A 27,435-nucleotide genomic window follows, 5' to 3' on the forward strand; every position below is an offset into this window, starting at 1 on the left:
ATTGGCAGTCTATGTGTGTGTATGTTTCACAGTGCTGGGTTGTGGCAGGAAGGGCATGCGCTGTGTAAAACATATGCTGGAATAGTTGGAGGTTCATCCCGCTGTGGCAACCTCTGAAACAGAGACTAAGCCAGAAAATAAATGAATAAATATGTCATGCTTAATGACACTGTTACGTCAATTCACCAGCTTTTGAAACATTGAAATAGCATTTATTTATTGATTGATTTTATTTACTTGCACGTAATGTTCTCTGTATGCATATAAAAATCCCTTAGAGTTAAATGTTGAAGTCCAAATGGGATGTCTGCACTTTGACCCATATATATTATTATTATTAGCTTTTCTAAACTGTGAGAAGGCAGGGTTTAGTCCTCCTCTGGCCTGAAAAACCAGACATACAGTGATTTTGATGTGTCACCCTGGCATTAGGTGTAGCGTGTCCAGTTTTCAAGGTTAGTGTCTTTAATAAAGCGTGCAGACACAGGCTGATTAATGAGGCTCTGTGCTGCTAATTAGGACAGTGATTCAGTTATTAACGAGTGTGTGTTACAGCTGGAGGGAGCAGGAGAACTCCAGCTGCACTACTGTACTTCACCTCTGTAGAACTGAACACACAAACACACACACACACACACACAAACTCTCTCTCTCTCTCTCTTTCTCTAAAAACAGTTTGCAGAAACACTTTGATTGACATTCTCCCTTCATACCTGTCATCAGAGAAGGAAAGCCCTGTCCATTGGTGACCATCTCTTCCTCATTAGCATAAACAGCCCTGAGTGAGAAGCAGCCATCCGCCATTATGGTTTTCACCTGCTGAAGATAATGTCAGTGAATAAAAGGGTTATAAACGTGGAGTTTTAGATGAAGCACAAATAAACACTGGAGTCTCCATAGACTGACACACTTCTGCACACATTTTCAGTTTTTCACACTGATAACCAGTGGTGGAAAGAGTACTGAAAAATCATACTCAAGTAAAAGTACCATTACTCGCCTAAAAATGTAGTGCGAGTAGAGTAAAAGTATCTGTTGTAAATTTTACTCAAAGTATGAGTAAAAAGTAGCCCTTTAAATGTACTCATCAGTAGTGAGTATTATGCTGTGAAAAGCTGATGCGTTTACATATAATTTGTGGATGTGTGTAAACGTAACATTCTGTAGTGTATTTAGTTATTGCAGCAGGCAACACGTCATAGGACATTAATTTTAGGTTAGATTTAGGTTGTGATGTCAGGTGACCAAAATTCAATGTTTAGCCAGCATCTAATGATAACGTTAAATGACGTTAATATTTGGTTGATTTTATGTTGTGTTAGAAAGTGACCAAAATCCAATGTCGAGCCAACATCTTAAACCAACGTCATATTGACGTCAAATACTGATATTGATTTCGGACGTCTTCTTGGACACTTTTAATGCTTCCAAAAAGTTTGCTGCATTTATAAATCGCCCATGTCTTGAGGTAGTTCATTATGAGGTGATTTACTTTCCATGTGTGATTTGATTGGGCAGGAATCACAGGACTGATTTTTCTGAACCTCATAGACAAGAAAAAATAAAGTAGTGACTGCAGGTTGAAGGAAAGTAGTGGAGTAAAAGTACAGATACTGCACAAAAATTGTACTCAAGTAAGAGTAAAAGTACACATTTTTAAAACTACTCAGTAAATTACAATTCCTGAGAAAAAGTAATTAATTACAGTAATTTGAGTATTCGTCATTAGTTACTTTACACCACTGCTGATAACATTAGTCCTGCTTTGAATGTGCCACTAGGCCAGGGATGGGCAAACTTGATCCTCGAGGGCCGGTGTCCCTGCAGAGTTTTGTTCCAACACTAGTCAAACACACCTGAACAAGCAAATCAGTGTCTTCAAGATCACTAGAATCTATAAGCAGGTGTGTCTGATCAGAGTAGGAGCTAAACTGTGCAGGACACCGGCCCTCCAGGACCGAGTTTGCCCACCCCTGCACTAGGCTGACATTTAGGCGTGTTTAGCTCCGCCCTCTTTTGAAAAGAGCACAATTTCAGTTGAATTTAAAGCGACAGTCACCAAAATGGCACAATTTGGATCAAGGCAGTTTCAAAGAAGTATCCAAGATTGTTTGTGGTATTTTGAGCTGAAACTTCACACACACATACACACATCAGAGACTTATTTTACATCTTGAAAAATGGGACATAATAACAGGTCTCCTTTAAGAATCTTGTATTAGTTTAAACGTCTCTTGTGGTATAAAAACTTTCCGTGAATGTTTACAGTCCTTTATCATCAATGTGAATGTCATAATTGCCTGAATTGTGAGATACCAACTAGTCAAATAGTTTAAAACTATTCATTACAACTGATCATTTTCCTTAGCATTCATTTATCCATTGATGTGGTGTCACTAAGGGGTGGATTTAGTGATTTGGGGGTCCTAAGAAAATCCCGCCATGAGGCTTGAAAGTTCTAAAATACACCTTTTGTACTTTAATTTATTTTTAATTGATTTATTTTGCTTTTTTATTCTTATATCACTCAATCTCCTTTTCTACATTTTGTCTCAATGAAAAAAAAAAACATGTAAAGCATCTTATAAAACTTTTTAAATGATTTGTTTTGTTTTTTTAAATGGATCCACAAACTAAAAATGATGTATACACTATTTTGGTTTTACAGCTAAATCTTTACCCAATTTGACTGCTGTACTGCTCCATGATTGAGGGTGGGGAACACATTTGCGAATTTGCGAGGTAATTAACATTAAACTTATTTCTTTTGACCCTCATCATACAAAATATGATAGAAAATGATGTTATATATTATGTATAGGTGTAATTTATACTTCTAGGTATTTATCTGGGGGCCCTCAGATTTTCTGGGGCCATAAGCGGCCGCTTACTGTACCTTGCTTATTGGTTATATTCGCCCCTGGTGTCACTATAGAAAAGTACTATTCATTGTGAATGCAGCAAAAACACCCGACAAACAGTTGAAGCTGCTTCACATTTATTCAATTACCTGCTCATAAATAAAGATGCATTTTGGCATTTATTTCTTGCCACACAATGGTATATTGGTATACAGTTGAAGTCAGAAAAAAAATCAAAGGGGGGCTAATAATACTTTATTAAATATTTCCCAAATGATGTTTAACAGAGCAAGGACATTTTCACAGTATGTCATAATATTTTTCTTCTAGAGAAAGTCTTATTTGTTTTATTTCGGCTAGAGGAAAAGCAGTTTTTAAAAACCATTTTAAGGTCAAAATTATTAGCCCCTTTAAGCACATTTTTTCAATAGTGTAGCGTAATTTAGGCTCATCCTAAAACTTTGAATCACCTTGACCGTGAATTTCATATATTTACATCCACAACCCCGGGTTTTGACTGTTTGGCACAGACTTGTAAACTATAATAAAGAAAAATACATAGGTTCAGACATCCTAAGCCTTCTAGAATCTCCCCGCCAAACTACACAGACTAACCGATGAAGCCCAACGGATGAGTGTGTCCGGTCTTAATCCACTATCAGCGTCCCCTCCCGGAAACTAATTTGCTCTGATGTCTGTTCGTTGGTATAAACTTCCGGCAAATTGGCCAGGTTCTGTAGTCTGTTCGTTAGTATAAACTTCCTTCAAATTGGATTAGTTTCCGCGACCCTAACGTTTTCCCGCTCATTTGTTATTGAATGCACAGGGCTGGAATGTTCAGCTTCCCTCAGCTGGTTGCGTTTCTGTTAGCTTTGAGTTTAGTACATCCAGGAGGATGGCTGCTATCACTAAATAAACCCTCTTCAGTGCTCTGCTTCGGGCCGGATATACTTTATCCCCAACCATCTCAATTTAATAGATATTTTGACAAAAACAAAAAGGATTTTGCTGCACTTTCCAGTAAATGGGGCGAAGCACTGGCGCAGTAGGTAGTGCTGTCGCCTCACAGCAAGAAGGTCACTGGGTGGCTGGTTCGAACCTTGGCTCAGTTGGCGTTTCTGTGTGGAGTTTAAATGTTCTCCCTGCGTTCGCGTGGGATTCCCCCACAGTCCAAAGACATGCAGTACAGGTGAATTGGGTAGGCTAAACTGTCCGTACTAGTGTATGAGTGTGTGTGGATGTTTCCCCAGATATGGGTTGTGGCTGGAAGGGCATCCGCTGCGTAAAAACGTGCTGGATAAGTTGGCGGTTCATTCCGCTGTGGTTAATAAGGGAATAAGCCAACAAGAAAATAAATGAATGAATTACAGTAAATGTAAAAATAAAAGATCTTACCTCTGCATCTGCCTTGAAGTTTTCATCAACAGCAGCATCTCATGCAGGCCATGCTTTTAATAGATTTTAAATTAAAGCACAGAATGTTAGCATAAAAAATAACCAACAAACAAGATTACATCTTCTCTAAATGAACTCAAACGTTCAAATACTAAAACTGGACGAATTACACACAGAATAAGGACAAAGGAACGCAATGCTATGCTTTAATAGTTACAATTATACTTTAAATATTTGTAACTGCATTATATCTCCTCCTAAATGACACACAATCATTAACCTTATTATAAAATCACCTTGTATCCTCTCTCAGCTTTCCAAAATATTTGAAGAGACACTGAAAAAGCAAACGGTGTTGAAGAGCAGATAGATATGGATGTCTTTTATTAACCCCAACATACATTTGTCAGTTAGAAAAGTATGAGATACACATTTCAAGTTACTTCCATGTCTTATCTTGTGCAAACACTAGATGGTGCCAGAGGTCATTTAAAACAAAACAAAAAACCTTAATGCAGAATGAATAATAATAATAATAACAATAATAATAATAATAAGTGCATTTAAAAACTATAAGTTGATTCATTTGTCGAATTTATTGATTCCCAGCTTCATATAAACTGGATGTTGAGGCATAAACATCATACATTTCTACAATTCAACAAAAATATAACCAATATTTACAATTATTGTATTAAAAATACAAAACAAAAAGAAGAGACAAAACAAATGAACAAATACATACTCCACCAATTGTCTTTGTAAAAGACGTACAGGTAAAAGTAGTCCGAAAACCAAACAAAAGAGAGATTCTTCACCAGCTAAATGTACACGTCTCACTTGACATCACATATCGAACAGAGTAGCAGAACAGCTACCTACTACTATTTACCTTGTTGTATTTATGCTTGTACAATTTGTGCAACTTATTTTGCGAAACAAGCGACTCATCTTGGCTTGCCAAAACGTCAATAGAAAACCAAACAAATGGAAGCAGATGGCCGATATATTTACTGTTACAAATGTGTTGTTGTTAACAACCAGATCCGCAACCTTTACAAAAACCAAAAGAAAATGCGTGAGAGCCAAAAACCTACAAACAAACAGGCAACTAGAGAAAGAAATTGAAGTAGTGATGTTACAGAATACAGTGGAAAACACTGCACACTTCTTCTTCTTCTTTTCTTCTTCTTCTTTTTAAGTCATTTCTAACTACTGATCAATGTGATCAGCTTAACTCAGTGATTAAAATGAAAGAATAAAGGTGAGTTTTGCTCATCCGGTCGAGTTCCTGTGAGTGATTGTGGAAGCTGTTTGTGCAGCGGTGGCCCAATCCAGGAGAAACATGCACGACTTGAGCCCTCACAACCAAAAAAAGCACACAAACACACCTCCATAATGCTATCACTTTTACAGAGAGGAAGAAAGTAGCACCCGAGTAGGACGACTCTTTATTTATTTTCTTTTTTTTTTTTTTGCCTGAGTTTCCTGCTTTTGACCACCAGGGGCGCTGTTGTTGTTGATGTTGTGCCTTAACAATCGCATCTGTTAGAAGAACCGCTGATTCGCTTGTGGATTACCCAACAGATGTTCATTTAGTCAGCTTTTATTTCCAGTTTGTCATGATTCACTCGTGCTTTCTTTTGGCTCTCAAACACACTAAGGCTTCATTTTGTCTCTCTGTCCGCTTGAAAAATCGGTGTGCTACGTGTTATCTCCAAAAGTCCTCAAGCCGTGCGAGTTTTAATACTGAACCACACTGATATATGAATAAGACGAATCGTCCTTCATCATCCCAACTGAAATGTGATCGGTTGACACCTTAAAACAGTTAAAAAGTGCTGAAGGGAACTACTAAACACGTCCGTGTGACCTTGTACGCTGAAGGAAAGAGGGAATCGTCTGAATGGAGAACCACTGACTGCAGTTTGTGTGTGTGTGTGTGTAAATGTCGAAGCGCTGTGTTTCGAGTTTCAGTTCATATTTGCGTTCTCCAAAAGTGCCGAATAAGTTATTTTCTAAGCTCTCCTCAGTTCTTCACAGTATTTTTGAGCATGCAGGGCACTGAAGCCCATGCTGCATTAAGGCAGGGCAGGGAGAGTGAGGATGGAGAGAGGCAGTGCTGAAGAGATGTCTGTCTGTGGCCATCAGTCAACGCATTAAAGCCAGTGTCGTCCTCTTTCAGACAGCAGACACTTGTTCATCCTCTGTGGAAAAAAAGAGAGAGTCTCTGTGAGCATCACTAGTAGTATTTACAGTAGTATATAGTAGTTAACATTTAAAGTGGATCAAAACAGCAGGAATGGGTGTTGTTGAATAGTTTTAGGACCATTTTGATGAACAATTTTGATCCAATTTAAATGCTGACTACCCTAGACTCTTTTCCAAACCCTAGTGACACACAGCAGGAAAGGGAACCATTATTGTACTGTATAACTAATGAACACAGTAATGTATCATTAACCAAATATTAAAGGAGCAGTCCAATTTTAATTAAGATCAATATTCTATAAAAATGATGACACATACAAACATATGAAACGATATACAAGCATTATAATAATGTATAAATATAGCTAGAAATCAGATACTGTATACTATTTATAGAGCTGCACGATTCTGGCTGAAATGAGAATCACAAATTTTTTGCCTAAAATAAAGATCAAGATTTTCTCACGATTCTGTAGATGTAAAATAAAGACTAATATGAGTGGGCTATTATTACTGTTATTGTCAAACATGTGGTAAAACAGCAATAGGCTTTGTGTAGCTGTACTGTTGGTTAAAATGCAACATTTTGTATAGACTTGGAATGGTGGACTTGAACAGACTTCAGATTTGTCCTGGTCATTAATGCTGATGATAATTCTGATGTTGAATTATTGTGTTTGTGACATTTGCTTACAATCTGTCATTTTATGCTTAAAATTTGTCACTGATGTGATTCTCGTGAATACAGAAGCCTGGGTGGGTATTTTTGCATTTCGGCGGGTTCAGTCTGCTACATCTGGCAACACTGAGCTTTCGGTTTCATTTTCAGCAGTTCACCTCCCGCACGACTCCTGAACAATCACTCTGTGCCACAAACTGAATGTTATTTACAACATTATTAACGTTACCTGTAATTCACAGCCTATGCAGGTTCTGTTCGCTAAAGTAGGCTTCATTCAGAGGTGCGCTCGCGACTGTCCACTCTGTGGTAACAGCTGACGGTCAGCTCACGTCACATGTGATTTTGCAATTGTAAGTACATTACATGAAGACAGAAATGGCATTTTTGAGATGAATTATATCCTATAAATACAGCATGTGACTCTTTCAACACTGTTTGGAGGTGTCCACGTTGCTGAACAACGTATGTAAAACAATGTGAAGACTAGTGTGGCCACCATTGCTTCTCTCCTGAACTTGAAAATATGATTGACAGAATTGTAGAAATGCTGGATTAAGATAGTCTAGGGGGTCAAATCGAGATCGCAATCTTTTTACGATTATTTGTGCAGCTCTAACTATTTATAATAGGAATGTCAGCTTTTAAGCATGTCGAGCAACATCGCAGCAATATTGGTCCAGCTTCGAATGGAAATATTGTCTTTTGCACTATTAATCCTGGCAGTTGTACTGTATCTTCCAGCAATGTAATCTCTCTAACATATTTATAATAAAAAAATATATATATATATATTTTTTGTAATTTGTACGAAACGAACGCAAGGTACAGCCCATCCTGTCAAACACATATCACATATACAGCCCACAAACTTGTAAACAAAGAGTCGCTATCATTTCTGGATGAGCTTTGTATCAAGACTGAGTTGTAAATTACTTCAGAAGAGCAACGTGATCAGGTTATCATTATCCAGAGATTGATAATGTGTAGATGAGGTTGGCGTCGTGATCTCGTTACTTTCGAGTGCGCATGCAAGTTAGCTCAGGCAACCTCAAAATGTGCCTTTTTTTTTTTTATTCGGACGTTTAGAAACAAAACTTACGAGACAGTTGTTGCTTAAGTTCATTGGTGATTCCAAGGATGTCATGTAATCGTTAGCCTGGCAAACAGTCTTGAAGTATTTGATGTTTCCCCATTCAGACAGAATGCCCAAGAAAACAGCGTGAGAGGCGGAGATGACAACAGAGTGAAAAGACTTGCCTTAAAGGGATTTTGATATCTCCACTTTTGTACGTTTTAAGTCTAATTTTATTTTAGATAAACCTTTATTAATTAAGTGTTATTGTTGATTTAAATTTCAGTTAGCCTAAGTTTTTTAATAGAACCTGAAAACGAAAAATCATGAACAATTTAGCAGAGTCAAATCAGGAACTGCACTTCAAGTTTGCCGTTATGCTGAAACTACTCTAATTTTCAGTATCTACTCATACTACGTGCCATGCTGTATAAAATTGGCTAGAAAGTGCACTGGGGTTTGCAACAAAGTCACACAATTAAATCAGAAAATAAATAATGCTCTGGCCTTACCATACCAAAGACAACATGACAGAGCATAATACTACTACTAATAAACACGGCTACTGTGGAAAATGACAGCTCCTCGACAGCGCTAACACTATTTTTCATTTGCTGCCTGACAACACCAACATGACGTCAGGCTCTGTATCATGTGCTGAAGCGTTTATGATGGCAGATCTAGTGATTTCTCCAGTGATGGGTGAGAGTGAACACACACACACACACGGCAGAGCAGGAGTGATGGCTGCACACATGCACTGAGTGAGAGGTGCTGGTGGCTGGTGGAGGTGGTGGTGGTGAAGGAGTTTTTCTCCAGCATGCAGAGCCCGTGTGCTTCAGTCAGTCAGTGAATGAGCGCGTTTACATGCACATTCTTAACCCAATTGAGCTTAATACGTTGAAAAGTGAACAGTAAACGAGTTAACATGGTTTTATTTATCAGAGAAAGGTCAAAGATGGTTTTAAGGGTTCGTTCGCACTAAACTTTTCATTTTGTCACTATTTACTCACCCTTAAGTTGTGATTTATTGGCATCTTTAATCTGTCAAACACAAAAGAAGATATTTTTTAAGAAAGCTGGAGGATGGTAACCAAAATATTCTATGGAAGTAAATGGTTACCGGTTTTTAGCTTTTTTCAAAGTATCTTTTTTTGTATTTGACAGAAACCTCAAACATCTAATAGGTTTTAAATAAGCCAGAGTAAATTGATATTTAAGAGTAAATAAGTCAGATATTTTGGGTGAACTACCTTTATAAACTGATCATTGCTGCTATATTTTTGCCTCTTTATGCCACTATCACTCAGCATGTAACACAAATGTACCTACTTTGTCAATTTATTGAAAAAAAAATCTGGCTTTTATAAATCTGGATTTTACTAGAACGTCTGTGTTTAGCGGCTTTGACACAATTTACATTGTAAAAGCGCTGTTTAAATAAACTTGAATTGAATTGATCTCCACGTTTGTAACATGTGACAGTCTTTACTGCAGATTTAAGCACATTCAGACAAAGCAAATGATTCCCAGAAATAAGGACGAAATATAATGCAAAGAATAATCAAAATGTTTTCTCAGCAATCCACTTCTTAAAACTTAAATACTTAAAAGTAGTGGTGTAACGGATCACAAATCCCACGGTTAAGCCTCCTTTTTACTGCACACGACAAGCGACAGACCGGAAGTCATTCATTTCCAATGGAGAGTCGTCTGGAAGCTGCGTGGAGTTTCTGATCATCTCCATATGCGGAAAATTCAATGAAATATTTGAACTCCTGCAACTAGACTGTATGCGAGTGGCCTACCGGATGTGATGTATTTCAGTGTTGTCCAATCAGGTCTGTGTGTGCGAGATGAGAAATAGAATTTTTTTTCATTATTTTTTTTTTTTATCAAAAAAAAAAAAAAAAACTACATTAAAAACATTTCTATTTATTAATGAGTAATAAAAAAAATATATATATATATATTTTTAATGCTGTCTCCACATTCACTCCAACATTTTTAGCGGTCTATGAGATTCTAGTATTCATTTATTCAACTATGGTGAACTCATGGAGAATAAAAGCTCTTGCTTTTGCGCTCCTTTATTTTGGACAATGTGAGAACAGCTTCTCTCCCATGGTGCACGACAAAACAGAAAATTCTGTGCGACTGCCACAAGAGGGCGTATTCCGACAGTTGTGTCCAAATGTCGTGTGCAGTGGAAAGGCGGCTTTAGGATCACGTTCTGGTTTTTTAGTCTGGATTGGACCATTTTGTGGATCAGTCAAAGAAGACAAATGTCATTTGGTTTGCATTTATTATAAAAAAACAGCACCGCGAGACACTTTTGTGTAATACTCAGTACTGTGAAAAAATTACTGTTACTGTTCCTGTTGCTGATAACACTAAATGTAGAAATCTAACATTATAACTTGTACAATCTATATTTATTTTTAGTCTTATTTTAATTAAATGATTCAGTGATTCACTTAAAGCATCATGTTTCATTGCTAAATGATCATTTTTGAAGAATTATTCAGTGGCATGTTTATGATGGCTGGTTGTCGCCACCTATTGGTTAAATATAGTTGCTGTCAACAACAACTTTCATTTTTGAGCATAGTTAAATGCATATGATTGTGATTTTAATCTTTACCCTAAACATCAGTGGATTTATCTAAACTATAAATTGTTATCCTAGTACTTCTGTGTTTGTAACTCAAGAGACTAAAGACTGAATCTTTTCTTAATTTTTGTCTATTTCAAACACAGATTTGAATGCAGCCATTCAAAAGAATAATAAACATATGCAAATCACTTTTATTTGTCATTTATGTTGCGTGGGTGTTGAGATCCCGATATTTAATGATTAATCAGGCAGCTTACACTGAATGCATCAATGCAGGCTAAACATGTAGTGACAGAAAACACCTTGAATAACCTCAGAAACCCACCACATCCCAAATAACCCACCACAACTTCTTCCGTCATCATTATATTTTACAGGAAAGCCTAAATGCTTTGACATGTGATTTGAATGACGTGGTTGGTGATCTCTCTGCGAACATTACAAATTTTTGATTAATCCACAAGATCCGTAAGAATAAAATGTGGGTAAACTGTGGATTGTAATCAATACGAATCACAGATCAATAGTGATCCGTTACACCCTTACTTAAAAGTTATATACTGAAATTTTTAAATGACTAGCTCACTTCCAGAATGAAAATTCCCTAGTAATTTGCTCACTCCCTTGTCCTCCGTGTAAACATTTGACAGCAGTACTGTCCACCATACTTACACCTTAGGCTTTTCTGGTTTTGACTGCTATGTAATAACACACACATTTAGCAAAGCTGCTTTGGAACAATTATTATTGTGAAAAGCGCAATACAAATAAACTTGACTTGAATTTGGATATTTGTATTAAAGTTTACCTTAAAAGTTTTGATGTCACATCCCTGAGATGTAAAGCTATAGTAACCCGATCATATCAGCGAGGATTACATGTATTGGCGGGTTTGCATATAACCCAATACAACAGGTCATGTCAAACAGCCGGTTTAGCTGAATAGCGGTGTGCATGTAAACGTGCTCAGTGCGTGTGCGGGTGGAACTGGAGTTTATGATGTTTTACCTTCCTGTCGGGGTGGTGTATGTAACTCATGGCCTGGGGGGAACTGCTGTGTGTGGACCTCTCCTCCTCTGAGCTCTGAGTTTGGGAGACAAGCACTCACCCTCCTCCTCCACCTCCACTGCCTCGTCCTCCTCTCGGCCCCGGGGGTCCGGTTTCCCTGCGGCTGGGGGCTGCTGGGAGTCGAGGGAGTGTGTGACGAGGCGCGAGCGCTGCAGGGCGGTGGTGTAGTCTGGTGGTTTCCTGCCCGAATGTGGCGTTCCCTCGGTCACATCTGTGATGGTCAGCGCGGTGTAACCCGGCGGCGTTGGCGGAGGGTCCCGATAGCGGCCGTCCTTCCGTGCTGGAGGGAGGAGATGGACACCACAGCTCTGTTTAATATCCCAAATGCTTCTCGGAAATGCCGGCGGATGCATGCACTAGATCAGTGTGAGTTGGATGGCTTGTTGTGCCGTTTCATCTTGTTGTGGAATAATGGGGTTTACGCACAGCTAGTGTTTTTTTCCCCCTACCGAAACACTTCCGCTGAAAGGATAATGTGGCTATTTTTGCTATCTTACATACGGTTTCTTTTACAGTATTAATGTTGTATTGTAAATAAAATACAATCCGCTAAATAGACTTAAGCATTCGTTAGGTTGTTTAAGCCATTTAAACATAGTTGAAACCAGAAGTTTACATACATTCGAGAGAATTTATTTTTAGAGAATTTATTATTAATTTCTAGACAGTCAAAAGTTTACACACATTTCCCTGATGTTTTATTTAGCTTTGCTTTTAAACTGTATAACTTTGGTCAAATGTTTTGAGTATCCTTCCACAAGTTTCTCACAATAGTTTGAAGGAATTTTGGCCCATTCCTCCTGACAGAATTGGTGTAACTGAGTCAGATTTGTTGGCTGTCTTGCTCGCACAAGCTTTTTCAACTCTGCCCATAAATTTTCAATAGGATTGAGATCAGGGCTTTGTGATGGCCACTCTAAAACATTCACTCTGTTGTCCTTAAAGCATATTTTAACTAATTTGGCAGTATGCTTAGAGTCATGGTCTGTTTGGAAGACTCATTTGTGGCCAAGTTTTAATTTCCTGGCTGATGTCTTGAGATGTTGCTTCAGTATTTCTACATAATGTTCTTTCTTCATGATGCCATCTATGATGTGAAGTGGACCAGTCCCTTCTGCAGCAAAACAGCCCCACAACATGATGCTGCCGCCCCCATACTTCACAGTTGGGGTGGTGTTTCTAGGCCTGTAAGCTTTCCCTTTTGTCCTCCAAATGTAACACTGGTCATTATGGCCAAACAGTTCAATCTTAGCTCCATCAGACCAGAGGACATGTCTCCAAAAACTATTATTTTCCCAGTGTAATTTAGCAAATTGTCACCTGACTTTTTTGTTGATTCTGGCTTGTTGATAACTCCATGTTGTCATACAAGGAAGCAGTGTGTTTGAGGTTTTCCTTAAATACTGTTCTACAGTTGTGCCTCCAATTAACTCAAATGTTGTCAATTAGCCAATCAGAAACTTTCAAAATCTTGACAGCATCATTTGAGCTTTTTCAGAGGCAGAATAATCTTAGCATGTGTAAACTTGACTTTCAAGAAAAGTTATAACTATTTCTCAAAACATATCTCTCTCATTATTCTACTATTAAGAAGAACCACATTTGATAATCCTAACTTACCTAAAAGAGAAAAAGTTTAGTCACATTAAGATCTGGCTTTTTTTTTAAATGGTTATGTGCCTTTATATACAGTTTATGTAAACTGTTGTGTCATCAGTAGTGATAAAACTCCATTGAAAATACTGTGGTAAATTAAATGTTCATATTTTAAAGACATGCTGCGGGACAATGGAATTTACAGGGCTTCTTGTACATTATGACAGCCACTTTATATCAAATATCAATCAGACAGTAAAGATCATTGATTTTTAAAGGAAAAAGACCTTAAACATTGTGATTTTGTAACGTCATTAAACTGGGTTACTGAAAATTAAAATTCCTTCAGCATAGGCCCTATTAAATAAAGAGGTTGTCAGCAACAATATATAATGTTTGCTGTGGTTTATTAGCGCAATTATTACACGGCTGTCTGCAATACTTGATTCTGTTTGGTCAGTCACAACATTACAAGTTATGTTATTCCCAGATAACATTTTCACTGAAACTAATAATACAGGCTCATCTGGGTACTGCAAATCATCCTGATCATCAGTGAATACATGTTCACATCCACATGTTCTATAGGCTTTTCTGTCATGCTTCTGTTTTTGAAGGTTTGATGCCATTTTGTGACTGAATGATTTGTAGATTAAAGAATGCTCCATTCCACAGTTATTGCTAAATAATTAAAGTATTACGGCTCAGAACAATGTTTGTTCCTTTTTTTTTTCTTTGTCTTTTTTTGTGGTATGCAGTAATGTAAAATCTGGATAAAATACATCCAGGAGGGTGTTTTTTACAATATAAAGCCCTTAGATTTAAACAGCTCTGCCTTTCAGACTTTATTCTGCAACAACAACCACCTAGATATACATTATCCCTTACTTATTTGTTACCAGTGTGTTATGGTAGCTTCCCTGTGTGAATTTGTTGATTAAACTGATGCAACCGGCGAAGGCAGAAACCCTGTTTGCAATCTACACCGAAAAGGTAAAGTAGCTCATGTTACACATAATGTCCTAGTACAATCGTTTATAAGGCTTTAAAGTAAGAGTCTTTTTATTTGAATAACTGTTCAGACGTGAGGATAAGGCTGTTGGGTAATGATTCATGTTCGGTTTCATGTCTGATCTCTCTCTTTCTCTCATTAATTTCTTTGCTTCCTCTGACAAAACCCTCTTTGGTTTCCATCAGCTGTGGCGTTGGTTTTGAGACTTGCATATTAGATTGTTTTCATCTTATAGTTCACTTTTGGCTAGCTCCACCCAGCCTACGGTCAAAATATGATGATATGATATGTGTACTGACCTAGATCATGAAAGTCGCAAGATTGATTTTAGGTAATACAGGCTCTCTATCTGAAAGCAATGGCAGTAAAATTCCCTCAGTTACGAGTAATATATAATTTTATATATTTCATATTTTGTGTTTGAGCTTTAGAATTGTGTGTTTTTATATTTTCATGCAAAATAAATAAGTCGGTGCAGTTCCTGATAAAAAATTGTTACCAAAAATTAAAAACGGTCACATGCATCAGGTTTGACAGTAAATACTGCGTCCAACCTGGCATGATGTGGCAAAACGGGTAACATTTAATTTGGGCAACACTTTAGGAAATCAAAACTCTATGAAATTTGAAAATTGACTGGAAATGGTTGGATATGAATAAAACGAATGTCCAGTTGTTTATTATATACTCTGTATGAATTAATATTTTTTTACATCAACATTTCTACCCAACTCATCTTTTAGAGCTTGGCATAACGAGAAAAATGTGTATTAATTTCCACACATAAACATGCCCATTAAAAATGGAGACTTAATTAAGTTATATAACTTTTCCACATTTATAAAATGACACTTTTAAATTAGGCTACATTCTGAAAAGATTAAATGAATCAAAGCACGTTTCGGCTCATGTTAACAGCTGTTTAGTCTCTGGCCCTGCTTCCACTTTGTATTACCATGTTTAAATGTGTCTCCTTCGATCACTTTACATCCTATAATGATCACGTGTTTGGTCAGTAGACTAAAAGTAGGTGATGTAAAGGCTGCTTGAACACATTTAATATGACAATAATCCTATCCAATGCGTTTCTGAGAACATCTGAAGTGGTCAATAAGTGGTCAACCATTTTAGACTCCATTTAGACCTGCCTTTAGCATCATCCACTTTTGATCTAAATGCATCTGAAAGGGGTAATTCATACAAAAATGAATATTCTGTCATCATTTACTCATCTTTAAGTTGTTTCAGATCTTGAGTTTCTTTCTTCTGTTAAACACAAAGTTTTTTAAACCTTCCATAGTATGTGTTTTATCCAACTATACTAGTCAATGGTAACAGCTTTCTTCAAAACAACGTCTTTAGTGCTCAACAGAATGGGGTTGGAACCACTTGCAGATGAGCACATTTTCATTTTCAGGTAAACTATCCTTTGCTTCCTAGTGTAAACAGAGCTTTACTTACAATCATTTCTGGCAGAGCTTCATCCCCTTGGTTGAGAATTAATGCATGAATTCCATTCAATGGAACCAACATTGTAGTAGTAGCTGTCGTTGTTATTATTGCCATGTTTACTGTCGTTTTTACTATAATTACTATTACTGCTGTCATTTGCCACCATTGATTGTTTTGCTTTATATCTATTATGTTTTATTTAAATCTCTATTACTTGTTTTCTTATTTATATACTTTCACCTGTCCAGCCAGTTACCTTTATACACACACACGCACTCATGTTGTTTTTTTCTCTTTGTTTGCCACTGTTTTCAATTTGTATGTGATTTCATGCAATTTGTGTACCTCTTTGCATATCAAAAAAAAAGAAGAATTCCCTCAGTTAAGAATAATAAATAATTCTAGACATTATTTTAAATATAAAATTAGTGTTTCTTTAAGATCTGTGTTTGATCTTTAAGATTGTGTGTTTCACGTGTGTTTCCATGCAAAATAAATGACTTGGTGCAGTTCCTCACAAAAAAATAAATAAATAAACAAATAAAAAATATTACCCAAAAATGAAAGTCAAAAATGGCCACATGCATCAAGTTCGACAACAAAGACTGTGTCCAACCTGGCATGATGTGGCAAAATGTTTGGTTTTCTTTGTTTTACTATTTGTATATAAATACTTACATGTAATTCGTGTACCTCTTTGAATAATAATAATAATAATAAAGCATGCATCAATAAATATATAAAAATAGTATAAATTTAACTAAAAAAATAAATAAAAAGCAAAAAAGGAAATATTTTATATATATATATATATATATATATATATATATATATATATATATATATATATATATATATATATATATATATATATATATATATATAAAAGAAATGGCCAAAATTTAGCATGATGCTTTGACACAAGTTTCCAAACAAAATGAGTGCAAATAAATATGAACAGAACTGTCATTTTTGGGTAAACTATCCCTACACCAGATTGGTGTGTTGACCCTTACTGATGGAAGCCTTGGTGTTTCCTGCGGTGATCGGTGAGGGCCGTCGGCTGTGCTGTCTGGACTCTTCCGACCCGGTGGAGGTGATGCTGCTGGTCTCTGGATCTGTGGTCACATCCCTCCCTCCTCTCCGTTTGATGGTGCCAGTGTCGCCTTCAGAGTCCTCGCCCCAACATGCCACCGAAGAAGAAGAGGAGCATGCGGATGCCCAGCTCCCTCTGCTGCCCCACAGGCCTGCGCCCTCTGCCAGCGCCTCCCAGCTGCGGCCCTGCTGCATGGTCTGGATGTTATCATGAGAGCCGCTGGAGCACGAAGTCCAGCTGCCACGACCAGAATCCGCAGCGTCCAGGGACACCCGGTCACCCTGGTCCTGCGTGAGCTCCTCTGAGCTGGGTGAGGACAGGACGGTGGCGCCTGCGTACAGACCACGACAGTCCTGCATGGAGGAGTAGGACCTGAAACAAAGATGTGTTGAAGGTTAATTCTACAATGCCAGGATGTAATGATCAACCAAGTCATCCAAATGATCTTATTTTGGAACACAAAGTAAGCTATTTTCAGTGAATGTGTTCAGTTTAACTTCTGATTCACTATGATTGGTAAATGACTATCAATAATAAATGACAATAAACCAGTGTGCTTATAACAATACATTAAAATTATGAACAGAAAAAAAAACATTGCAGCATATAATAAACTATAATAAACCATTAACTCCTAATTTGCTAATAAAATATTAGCTGGATTTAGGTATTAGGTAGGAATAGGGACGTAGAATAAGATCACTAAGTACTAACAGCCAAGGCAGGTAATGAGCCACTAGTAGAGAATCTAGTGAGAACAGGTACCTAAACGACAGGTAAAGTGCTATGAAATGTGTATTTTTTTATTGATGTAATTAAAATTTGTCATTGTTTTGGAGCACACTAGCTTATAGATATCCTAAACACTAACATACTGATACTACCCTTTAAAAAACATTATTTTAATTTCACGGGCCCTTAAAACTAAAGCTTCACCGAAATAAACCTTCCATTAGTGAAGTGAAGGTTATGCCTTCCTGTAACTTTTAATGGCAAGCAAGAACTGATAATAATAATAATAAAAATAAAAATAAAATTTATAATAAAATTAATAATAATAATAACAATAATAATAATAATAAAAATAATAACAATAATAATAAAAACAACAACAATAATAATAATAATAAAATTAATAATAATAATAATTCTTTGCATTTATATAGCGCTTTTCTGGACACTCAAAGCCATTTAGACATTTTTTTGGAGGGAATCTCCTCATCAAACACCAGTTTGCAGCTTCCACCTGGATGATGCGATGGCAGCTAAAAAATGTTTTGCTGCTGGCTGATAAAATGTGTTCGTTCTAGAGGCCGGCATTTGAGCTCGAGCCCGTCGGGGCCCTACTTTTTTTATGCCCCAAGGGCAAGGCTTCGGCCCAATTTTCACGTCATAGCTAGCACACATATCGGGCTTTAGGCCTGTTTTAGAAAAATACTTTTAAAAAGTATAATGAGATCTAATGCGTGCAGTCTAGAAGCGCCAGTGATGCCTTGCACATAGAGATTTCCAGCCACGTGCAATGAAGACTATAAAGAGAAAAATTGCCAATGGCGAACTTCTGGTCAACTTTTCAAATAGTGACAACTTTAAATGATGACTGAAGAGCCAACTGGTTATGCACAACTTATAAGTGTGAACTCACTGTGCACCCCATATTGATTGGATATCGATGTCACTTAAAAAACTAAAACTTTTATTTAAAATACAAATACAAAAAAAAAAAAAAAAAAAAAAAAAAACTCCAAACATTTCTCTAAATTATTATGAGAAAAAAATCTAAACGAAAAAACATCAACTTTCTATTAAATACAGATTTTGGTCTATTTTAATGACTGTAACAGTAGAAGGCTTCGGGTCAGACTCCAGACAAGGGCTGGGCTACTACCTGTGCTTCTCAGGCCAGGGCTTGGCTAGTGCTAAGATATAAGGCCTGTGGAGGGCTCTAGTTCCTTCAATGCAATGTAAGTGACTTCATATAAAAGCATCTGCTAAATGCATACATGTAAATATGACTTTATTTTATATGAAACATGGTTTGATGTATACAGTGTAATCACCGTCAAGCAAGCAAATCATAAGAAAGCACATGCACATTTTAACTGGCACTGAAAGAGAGCCATAAGTGATTATTTGTATAGATAGTGTGCTTCACACACACCACTAATTTAGTCAAATGCAACGTCTTTTAATGCAGCAATAGAAATGCATTGGAATAATCAGCCTTACCAACAAAGATATCCTTCAGAATGATTGTCCATACAACAACTAGTTAAAAACTAATGCTTACCCCAAGCTGTACTGGTCAGGGTCAGCAGTAGCTCTGCGCTCGAGCCGGTGGCCACTGCCATGTCCCTCTCCAGCCGTTCCTCCGTAACGCTGCCGGCGCTCGTCCTGCCCCATGTCTAGAGAAGAAGTGCTCACCAGACTGGAGCGGGAGGAGATCTCACTGTGGCCAGAGTCGGACAGGTAATCACCAGCTCGTCCATAACCTGAAAGATGAATGCATAAAGCAAGATGATCAGGAACATGGTTTAGTCCCAATATAGACCCTGTGGTACTCAAGTCCCTTTACTTCCATAGGATTTCATACAAAACCTAAAAGAAATCCTGCTACAAAAATATACTTTTACAGCAGATTGCAAAAAAAAAAAAAGTACGGTGGTTGATTGTAATCTGAGCTTGTTGCCTTTACTTAAGGATTTGGCTAAAAGCTGTGGAACAAAGCTATCAAAGATCAGACTTGTTGTGTTAACTTTACATTTAGGGTTCTTTCACACCTGGGAATTGATTCAGTTGTTCCGAAACAGAGATTACAAATGTGACATTGTTGCTCTTTGCTCTTGGAGCGGTTTGCTTTCACACTGCAAAGTTTCTAAAATGGATCAAAAGAGCTAAAACAATGTAATGTGTATGTAAAACAAGTCACGTGCGAGTAAACTCTCCTTACATTGGTCAGAGTGTCAGGGTTTATATTGCAGCATCCCGCTCAGCTGTCAGGAGAGGTGGTGGTTTGGTGGTGATTGACAGGGTGCGCGCGCACAACATGTCTGAGGAGAGACGCGGTGGGGAGGGGTGAGAAGGGTGCACGACGATGCCTATTTAAGGACCGGGAGGGAGACGCAAGATTAGCGGGAGATCATCACTCGTTTGCGGGCATCCGGAGACTTGCGAAACTTCCCGCCATGCTCATAATTCTCTCTTCATATAGCCGTAAGCCTATTGCATATCCATAAAACACTGTGATATAACTGCGCTCGGATCGGATCGCTTTCTCACTGCAATCGAACCGATCCAGGGTTCGTTTCAATCGAGCCGAGACCACCTCATTCAAGCGATCTCGGAGCGATTACTTTGGTGCGCTAACTGGGCAAACGAGACACGTTCCGAAACAAAAGTGTAGGTGTGAAAGCACCCTTAAATACAGCTATAACAACAGTTACAAATACAAATGATCTAAATTAATCATAGAAGATTTGTCTTCCTTTTTACAAGTGATAAAATTGACCATAAGACTTCCCAGGAGATTAAACTTTCAACCATTGATGTACTGCAGGGGTGTCCAAACTTGGTCCTGGAGGGCCGGTGTCCTGCAGATTTTAGCTCCAACTTGCCTCAACACAGCTGCAAGGATGTTTCTAGAAGCCTTGATTAGCTAGCCCAGGTGTGTCTGATTGGGGTTGGAACTAAACTTTGCAGAACACCGGCCCTCCAGGACCGAGTTTGGACATGCCTGATGTACTGGAACTACTACACATATTATCACTGGACTAAAAGCCTGGGCTGAGCCATAAATCGCTATGCTACTGCAAGAGAAGAGCATCACCTTTAAGCCAACCTCCATTTTCCTAATCCATCTAATAAAAACCAGCCATTTACATTTGTAGCAGAGCAGCGTTAGCCCTCACTAAACACACACACATACACAGTTACAGCACTAGGCTGCCTCTGCCAGCTACAACAGGAGTAAAACACTGTCTAGACATGAGAGCGTTCACACAAATGCCAGAATATACATACAGTTAAAGTCAGAACTATTAACCCCCCAACACACCAGAATTTTTGGCCCCCTGTATATTTCTTTCCCCAATTATTAGTTTAACTAGGCAGGTCAGGGTAATTAGGCAAGTTATTGTATAACAATGGTTTGTTCTGTAGACTATCGAAAAAAAAAATCTATTTCGTAGTGCGCCTTTAATGTAGAATTAATAAACAGCTCACTACATTTTGAGACAGAGCAATACAAATAATTATTAATATTTTGTGCATGTGTGTGTGTGTGAACTCTCTCTGGCTAAATCTGCATCCAGGCCCTGTTACCTGTTGGTGATTTCCTACACAAGGAGGAAAAGCCCTTCATACCATGACTTCTTATTGATGCGATGGCTGAACAACACAGGGTGAAACAGGTAAGAGATGACACACAACATTATAGGACACAAATTCAATGAGAATCATGGAAAGCGATGCATCTGGAACTGTAAACTCGAGCAGAAATGGCTGGATATTTAATTTAAACTGTGAGAATGATTTACCACTAGATGACACTATATTAAATCAGCAATGAAAACATGTCGGCACAAGGGGGCGCCAGCTACTGTATCAGAGATATAAACTGTGATTTTTTGCTGTCTGACTTTATCTCTGCATGCGAACAACAGAGCTCTGAATCTACAGTTCAGTAGGAGACACCAAATTGAGCATGCAAACACCAAAAGTAGAAAACTAGGGCTGCAGGATACTGAAACAATATACAATATAGTATTGCGATAACGATATTTGTAATGTAATAACATTTCCCTAAAAAAAGCTCTTTTTATTAGCTATGTTTTTAAATTATTTAATGATTTTAAAATAGACAGGTAAATATACATTTTCAGATCTGATTAATTCTAAAAAACTGCACCAAGGGGCAAATATTTAGTCTTTAAATTACTATGAATGAGTAAAAACCTCAGCAGACATTCTGACTCTGATTGGCTGTTGTCATTTTCCGATGTTATCCAGAATCCAACTATGAGTGTTTATTTGCAGCTCCTGGGTCACCTTTGAGCCACTCCAGCCAATAGCAGAAGGGCAACTACTGTGGAGGTGGGGATAAAGATAGTAGGACCCTACCTGATTGGTCAAATTTACATAAAATGCATAAAATAAATGTCATTTATCACACGTCTGCAATACGTACAGTTGAAGTCAGAATTATTAGCCACATATAATCATAATAATAACTCATCTCTAATAACTGATTTATTTTATCTTTGCCATGATGACAGTAAATATTATTTGATTAGATATTTTTCAAGACACTTCTATACAGCTTAAAGTGACATTTAAAGGCTTAACTAGGTTAATTAGGCAAGTCATTGTATAACAGTGGTTTAGTCTGTAGACAATCAAAAATACTGCTTAAGAGGGCTCATAGATATATACACTAGATATCGAATAGGGACCCCGAACATGCGTCAGTAGCGCCGCCATATTGGTACAGTGCTCCCAGGACAAATGTCATTCAACCACACAAGTCAACACAGTGTTATTACGTGAAGATGCTGGACTTTAGCGCTGTCTACAGGTGTAGTAACGAGCAAACAAAGAAAACAAAGCACAAAGGCAGAACATTTTATAGGTAAGATTCAGTTTTTTTTACCTTTTTGTATGTTCTGAACTTTTGTGCTAAACAAGTCACTTTATTGATGATAATATAGTCACTTACTGCATTTACCATAAGACAAAACAGCAACTCACACTAAACACTCGGCTTATGCTAGTTTTGTTGAATAAAATCAGCAAACATTGCAAAAGAAATATGACAACGAGATGCTGCGCTGCCAGAAACTTGTATAATATTGTCCGCTAAGTGAAGTTGTTCATAACGGAAATTCATTCACAAACGAATCGCTCCCTCCGTCAGTATGAGAAGTGAAAGCAGGAGAGGAGGTGTGTTTCAGGACACAGATTAGATCAAATTTAACAGGGAGGGTGGATAGTACAGTTCCATACACCCAAACACAAGCTTTTTGTCAGGAATGCCTGTGCAATCACTGATCCATCAATATAGAAAAGTGATGTGAAATTAAAATTTTTTATAATTTAAAAATGAAAATAGCATACAGACCTCCGGGAAAACTACCAATTACAGATATATGTATAAATCTCTGGCTCTGGATGGCCACAGTCCTCCACCGCAGCTTGGTCCAGCATTCATTTCAAAGGAGCGCTACCCTGTACTAAAATGGCGCCTCTATTGACGCAATCCTTCCAATAGACAACAACAAGGTAGGCGACATCTAATGTATATATCTATGAAGGGGGCTAATAAATTGACCTTAAAATGGCTTTAAAAATTTAAAACCACTCTAGCTGAAATAGAGCAAATAAAACTTTCTGCAGAAGAAAAAATATTATAGGAAATACTGTGAACAATTCCTTGCTTTGTTAAACATCATTTAGGAAATGTTTGAAAAACAAAAAAATTCACAGGAGATGGAATAATTTTGACTTTAACTGTATTTTGTTTATACTATTATCGCGATAACGATACTTCGGCGATATATTGTGCAGCCCCAGAGAAAACAGTCTATATGTATTCTTACCTTTTTTGGGTGAGCTGTGAGGAGATGTTGGAGGAGACGAGAGCTGTGAGGAGTTGTTGGACACACTGTCCTCTGCCTGCTTTCTGTGTCTGTCTCCTGCCTCCTCTGAAAGGGACAGGATCTTCTTCAGAGACTGTGGTGAGCTTGTGCCTGTACGGACAATACTGACATCAGTAGTGTATGATGGACAGTTGACGTCAGAATTATTAGCCCTCCTGAATTATTAGCTCCCCTGTATATTTTTCCCCTATTGTCTGTTAAACGGAGAGAAAATTAACACATTTCTAAACATAATAGTTTTAATAACTCATTTGTAATAAATTATTTATTTTATCTTTGCCATGATGACAGTAAATAATATTTTACAAGACACTATTATTCAACTTAAAGTGGCATTTAAAGGCTTAACTAGGGTAAAAAGGCAGGTTAGGGTAATTAGGCAAGTCATTGTATAACAAAGGTTTGTTGTGGAGACAATCAAAAAAGAAAATACTGCTTAAAGGGGCTTATAATATTGACCTTAAAATAGTTTAAAAAATTTAAAAACACTTTTATTCTAGCCGAAATAAAACAAATAAGACTTTCTCCAGAAGAAAAACATTATAGGAAATACTGTGTAAATCTCCTGCTCTATTGAACATTCTTTGGGAAATATTTGTAAAAGAACAGGAGGGCTAATAATTTTGAACTTCGACTGTAGATGCTGTTGTGTTTGAGCTACAAGAAGTGAGGTGCTTTACCAAATGGCGGTAAGTCTTTGACTGGCACTTTTTTGCGGGATGGGTAGAGGGCTACGGCAGGCACTTGAAGCGCCTGGTTGGCTTTTTGAAGCTGCTGGCGCTGGTGGGTCGCAGCCCGTGAGACTACGGGTGATGTGTCGGGTCTCTTTCTGTCCCCAGAACTCTTGGGCACTGAGTGGATGAGAGAAATACATGTTATTCAGCCAAAACATATTTTAATGACATCGAAAATGACAGTGAGACATTTATAATGCTACAAAATATTTATTTATTAAATGCTACTCTTTTGATGTTTTAAAATACTAGGCAGAACAGCTCATTTTATTTGGAATTTTAAGGTTCTATCTGCATTTTGTGCAGATACTCTGGGTTTTTGCATTAAATATATCAAAAATATATGAGGAACAAATCTCATTCATACATGGAAATTGTAAATGTACTATATTAAAAAAAATTCAAGTATGTAAATAGGATTTTTTTTGGAAAAGGTGTGCTGCAAAAATGCTTTTCTTACTAAGAGTTGTCTTGTTTCTAGTTTAAATATCCTAAAATTCTTCAATCAAGAAGCATTTACTTCAAAAAAGGTCTTGTTTTTCAGAAATGATGTTAAAATGATTTAAGTTTTTTAATAAAACAAGCTAAAAAATCAGCCAATGGGATATGCAAACTAACATTATTTTCACTTTGAAATAAATTATTTCACTCACCCCACTGGCAGATTATTTAGCATTTTTAAGAAAAAACCTGCTTGATTTTGACATTATTTCTTAAACCAAGACCTTTTTTGAAATTCTTTCTAAAAACAAGACACTATTTTTGCTTGTCTAGAAATTTTTTCTTGATCTATAGAGATTTTGACTTGAAGAAACGCATTTTTTTGCAGTGTAACTCACATTAGAGGTGCATTTGTAAATATTTGATGAAAGTCTGAGAACATGCTGGGGTTTTTTTTCCACACAATATTTAATTACTGTTGGGTATCATGTAAACAGTTCAACATTGCAATTATAAGAATATGTATACTCATTAGTTTAGAAACCTTAGTTTCATTCCTCTGTTGAACACTAAGGAAGATGTTTTGCAGAATGCTGGCTGCTGGAACCCATCGACTTCCATAGGAGGAAAAACAAATTACTTTGGAAGTAAATGTGTACAAGCTACCAGAACCAGAACCATCCCTTTACCAATGCACTTTCCATTTTTAATTCTGCTATATACTTCATACTATATACTTCACCTTTAAAATAAAATTTTCTTTATTTTTTTCTTTACTAAAAATATTTTCTTTAGTAAAAACGGTTGCAATAATGTATAAAGCAAGATTTTTCCTGGACAATAAATCAATGTATATATTATATAACACACTTATGTTGCCATATACGAGTTATTGTGTTGAAATTTGGGGGAATACATATTAATCTAATTTTCGATCCGTGAGTACAATGCAGAAAAAAGTAATCAGACTGATAGAAGGTGTGGGGTATTTGGAGCATACAAATCCTTTATTTTTTAAATTAAAGATACTTAAATTCAATGATTTGGTTGAATTTAAAACAGCACAGCTTATGTTTAAAGCTAGGAATAAATTACATCCAAAATGTATACAAAAGTTTTTTGAAGAAAGGCAAGGGGGATATAACCTGAGAGAAGAACTACATTTTAGGAGGCTGAAAACAAGAATAACTTTAAAAAGTTTGTGTATGTCTGTCTGTGGTGTGAAATTATTGAACAGTCTAGATCAGACTCTCAAACAATGTCAGCATAATAATCAGTTTAAAAAGTTGTATATTATTTGTATATTATAAAGTTGTATATTAATAAAGGAATATAAGGATGAAGGTGATTGAAAAAGGATAAAATGAGAAAGGCATGATGAAACTTTAATTAATGGCTGTTTGCAATAATATGTTTTTTTTTCTTTGGGTCTGTGTTACAAAATGTAAAGGTACAGATGGATTTAAACATACAATATGTCAAACATGCCAAACAGATAAAATATGTCTCATGTAAAATAAGAGATGAGTAAAAGAAGAAATGAGTGTAAGTAATAGACGACTGCAGTATGTGGTAATGGGGTGGGAAAATAATAAGCTTGTGATTCATCCCACTCCATTTTCGACCATGTTGAAATGTATTTTTTGTTTATGATATTTTATGTATGATATTTTTGATCGAAAAATAAATAAATCAAATCAAAAAAAAAAAAAAAAACTAATCAAATTAGTAACTTTTTACAATTTTACTGTATTTTTGACCAAATAAGTGAGCCTTCAGAAACATATATATTTTTTATTTGTCCCAGTGACCAACATGATTTTTAAGACTGTTTATGTTTGTTTGTGTGTGTGTGTGTGTGTGTGTGTGTGTGTGTGTGTGCTTGTTTTTACATCCCGATGGGGACTTAAACCTGATTGCACGCAGACTCATAGGGACTAGTGTCACCATGGAGACCAAAATTGAGATCCCCATGAGTAAAAATTATTATAAAACATTATTTTATTATTTTATTTCATTATTATTATACAGACAGATCTGTAGTATTTTTGAAATGTATTTTGAAAATGTAAAAGTGCAGATTGTTTCCTGTGAGGGTTGGGTTTAGGGATAGTAGGAGAAAATATACAGATTACATAGTAAAAACATCATTACTTCAATAAGAGTATTCACCAGGATATAGGAATAAGTCTGTGTGTGTGTGTGTGTGTGCTCTACTCACAGGTGTTGATTGAGGGCTCACACTGCATTGAGAGCGTTTGCAGGCTCTCCTCGTTGGTCTCCAGGGTGAGGTTGGACAGGTATTGTTTGACTTTGCGTGCCATCTGTGCGTCCTCGTACAGCTTCTTGGCATTAAGGAAGGAACTCCTTCTGACCCGCTTCTTGTGCCCACCCGTCTGGGTCACATCCAGGACAGCCGCGTTGGCACTGCCCTGGCTGAGTGACCTAAACACACACACATACATGCAGAGCAGAGTTAAAGATACAGGCTGACTTTAATAGAGGTCAGCATTGCTGATGCAGTCTCTCACTGACATGCATTAAT

General features: G+C 37.0%; 1 protein-coding gene and 1 long non-coding RNA gene across 51 annotated transcripts in view; both read right to left on the reverse strand.

The window, feature by feature from the left end:
* LOC147840916 (uncharacterized) overlaps positions 1-27,435 on the reverse strand; it is a 639,653-nt gene that overhangs the window by 352,991 nt on the left and 259,227 nt on the right. The gene's annotated exons all lie outside the window — the stretch shown is intronic.
* The window catches only part of rapgef2b (Rap guanine nucleotide exchange factor 2b), a 257,487-nt gene continuing 234,675 nt past the window's right edge, over positions 4,624-27,435 (reverse strand). For 12 of the 50 annotated variants that reach the window (XM_087281865.1, XM_087281862.1, XM_087281860.1 and 9 more), the window contains 8 exons: positions 27,112-27,335; positions 24,396-24,566; positions 23,656-23,805; positions 21,383-21,448; positions 19,353-19,554; positions 16,983-17,434; positions 11,847-12,186; positions 4,624-6,463 (listed from right to left, as the gene is read on the reverse strand). In XM_087281865.1, coding sequence (XP_087137991.1) covers positions 11,873-12,186; positions 16,983-17,434; positions 19,353-19,554; positions 21,383-21,448; positions 23,656-23,805; positions 24,396-24,566; positions 27,112-27,335 — 1,579 coding nt within the window. In that variant the 3' untranslated portion in view covers positions 4,624-6,463; positions 11,847-11,872. The remainder of the gene's footprint in view (positions 6,464-11,846; positions 12,187-16,982; positions 17,435-19,352; positions 19,555-21,382; positions 21,449-23,655; positions 23,806-24,395; positions 24,567-27,111; positions 27,336-27,435) is intronic. The other 38 variants (XM_087281881.1, XM_087281879.1, XM_087281880.1 and 35 more) reach the window with 5 other exon arrangements.

The sequence above is a fragment of the Danio rerio genome, chromosome 14, assembly GCF_052040795.2.
Source record: "Danio rerio strain M-AB ecotype USA chromosome 14, GRCz13ab, whole genome shotgun sequence".
Lineage (NCBI taxonomy): Eukaryota > Metazoa > Chordata > Actinopteri > Cypriniformes > Danionidae > Danio > Danio rerio.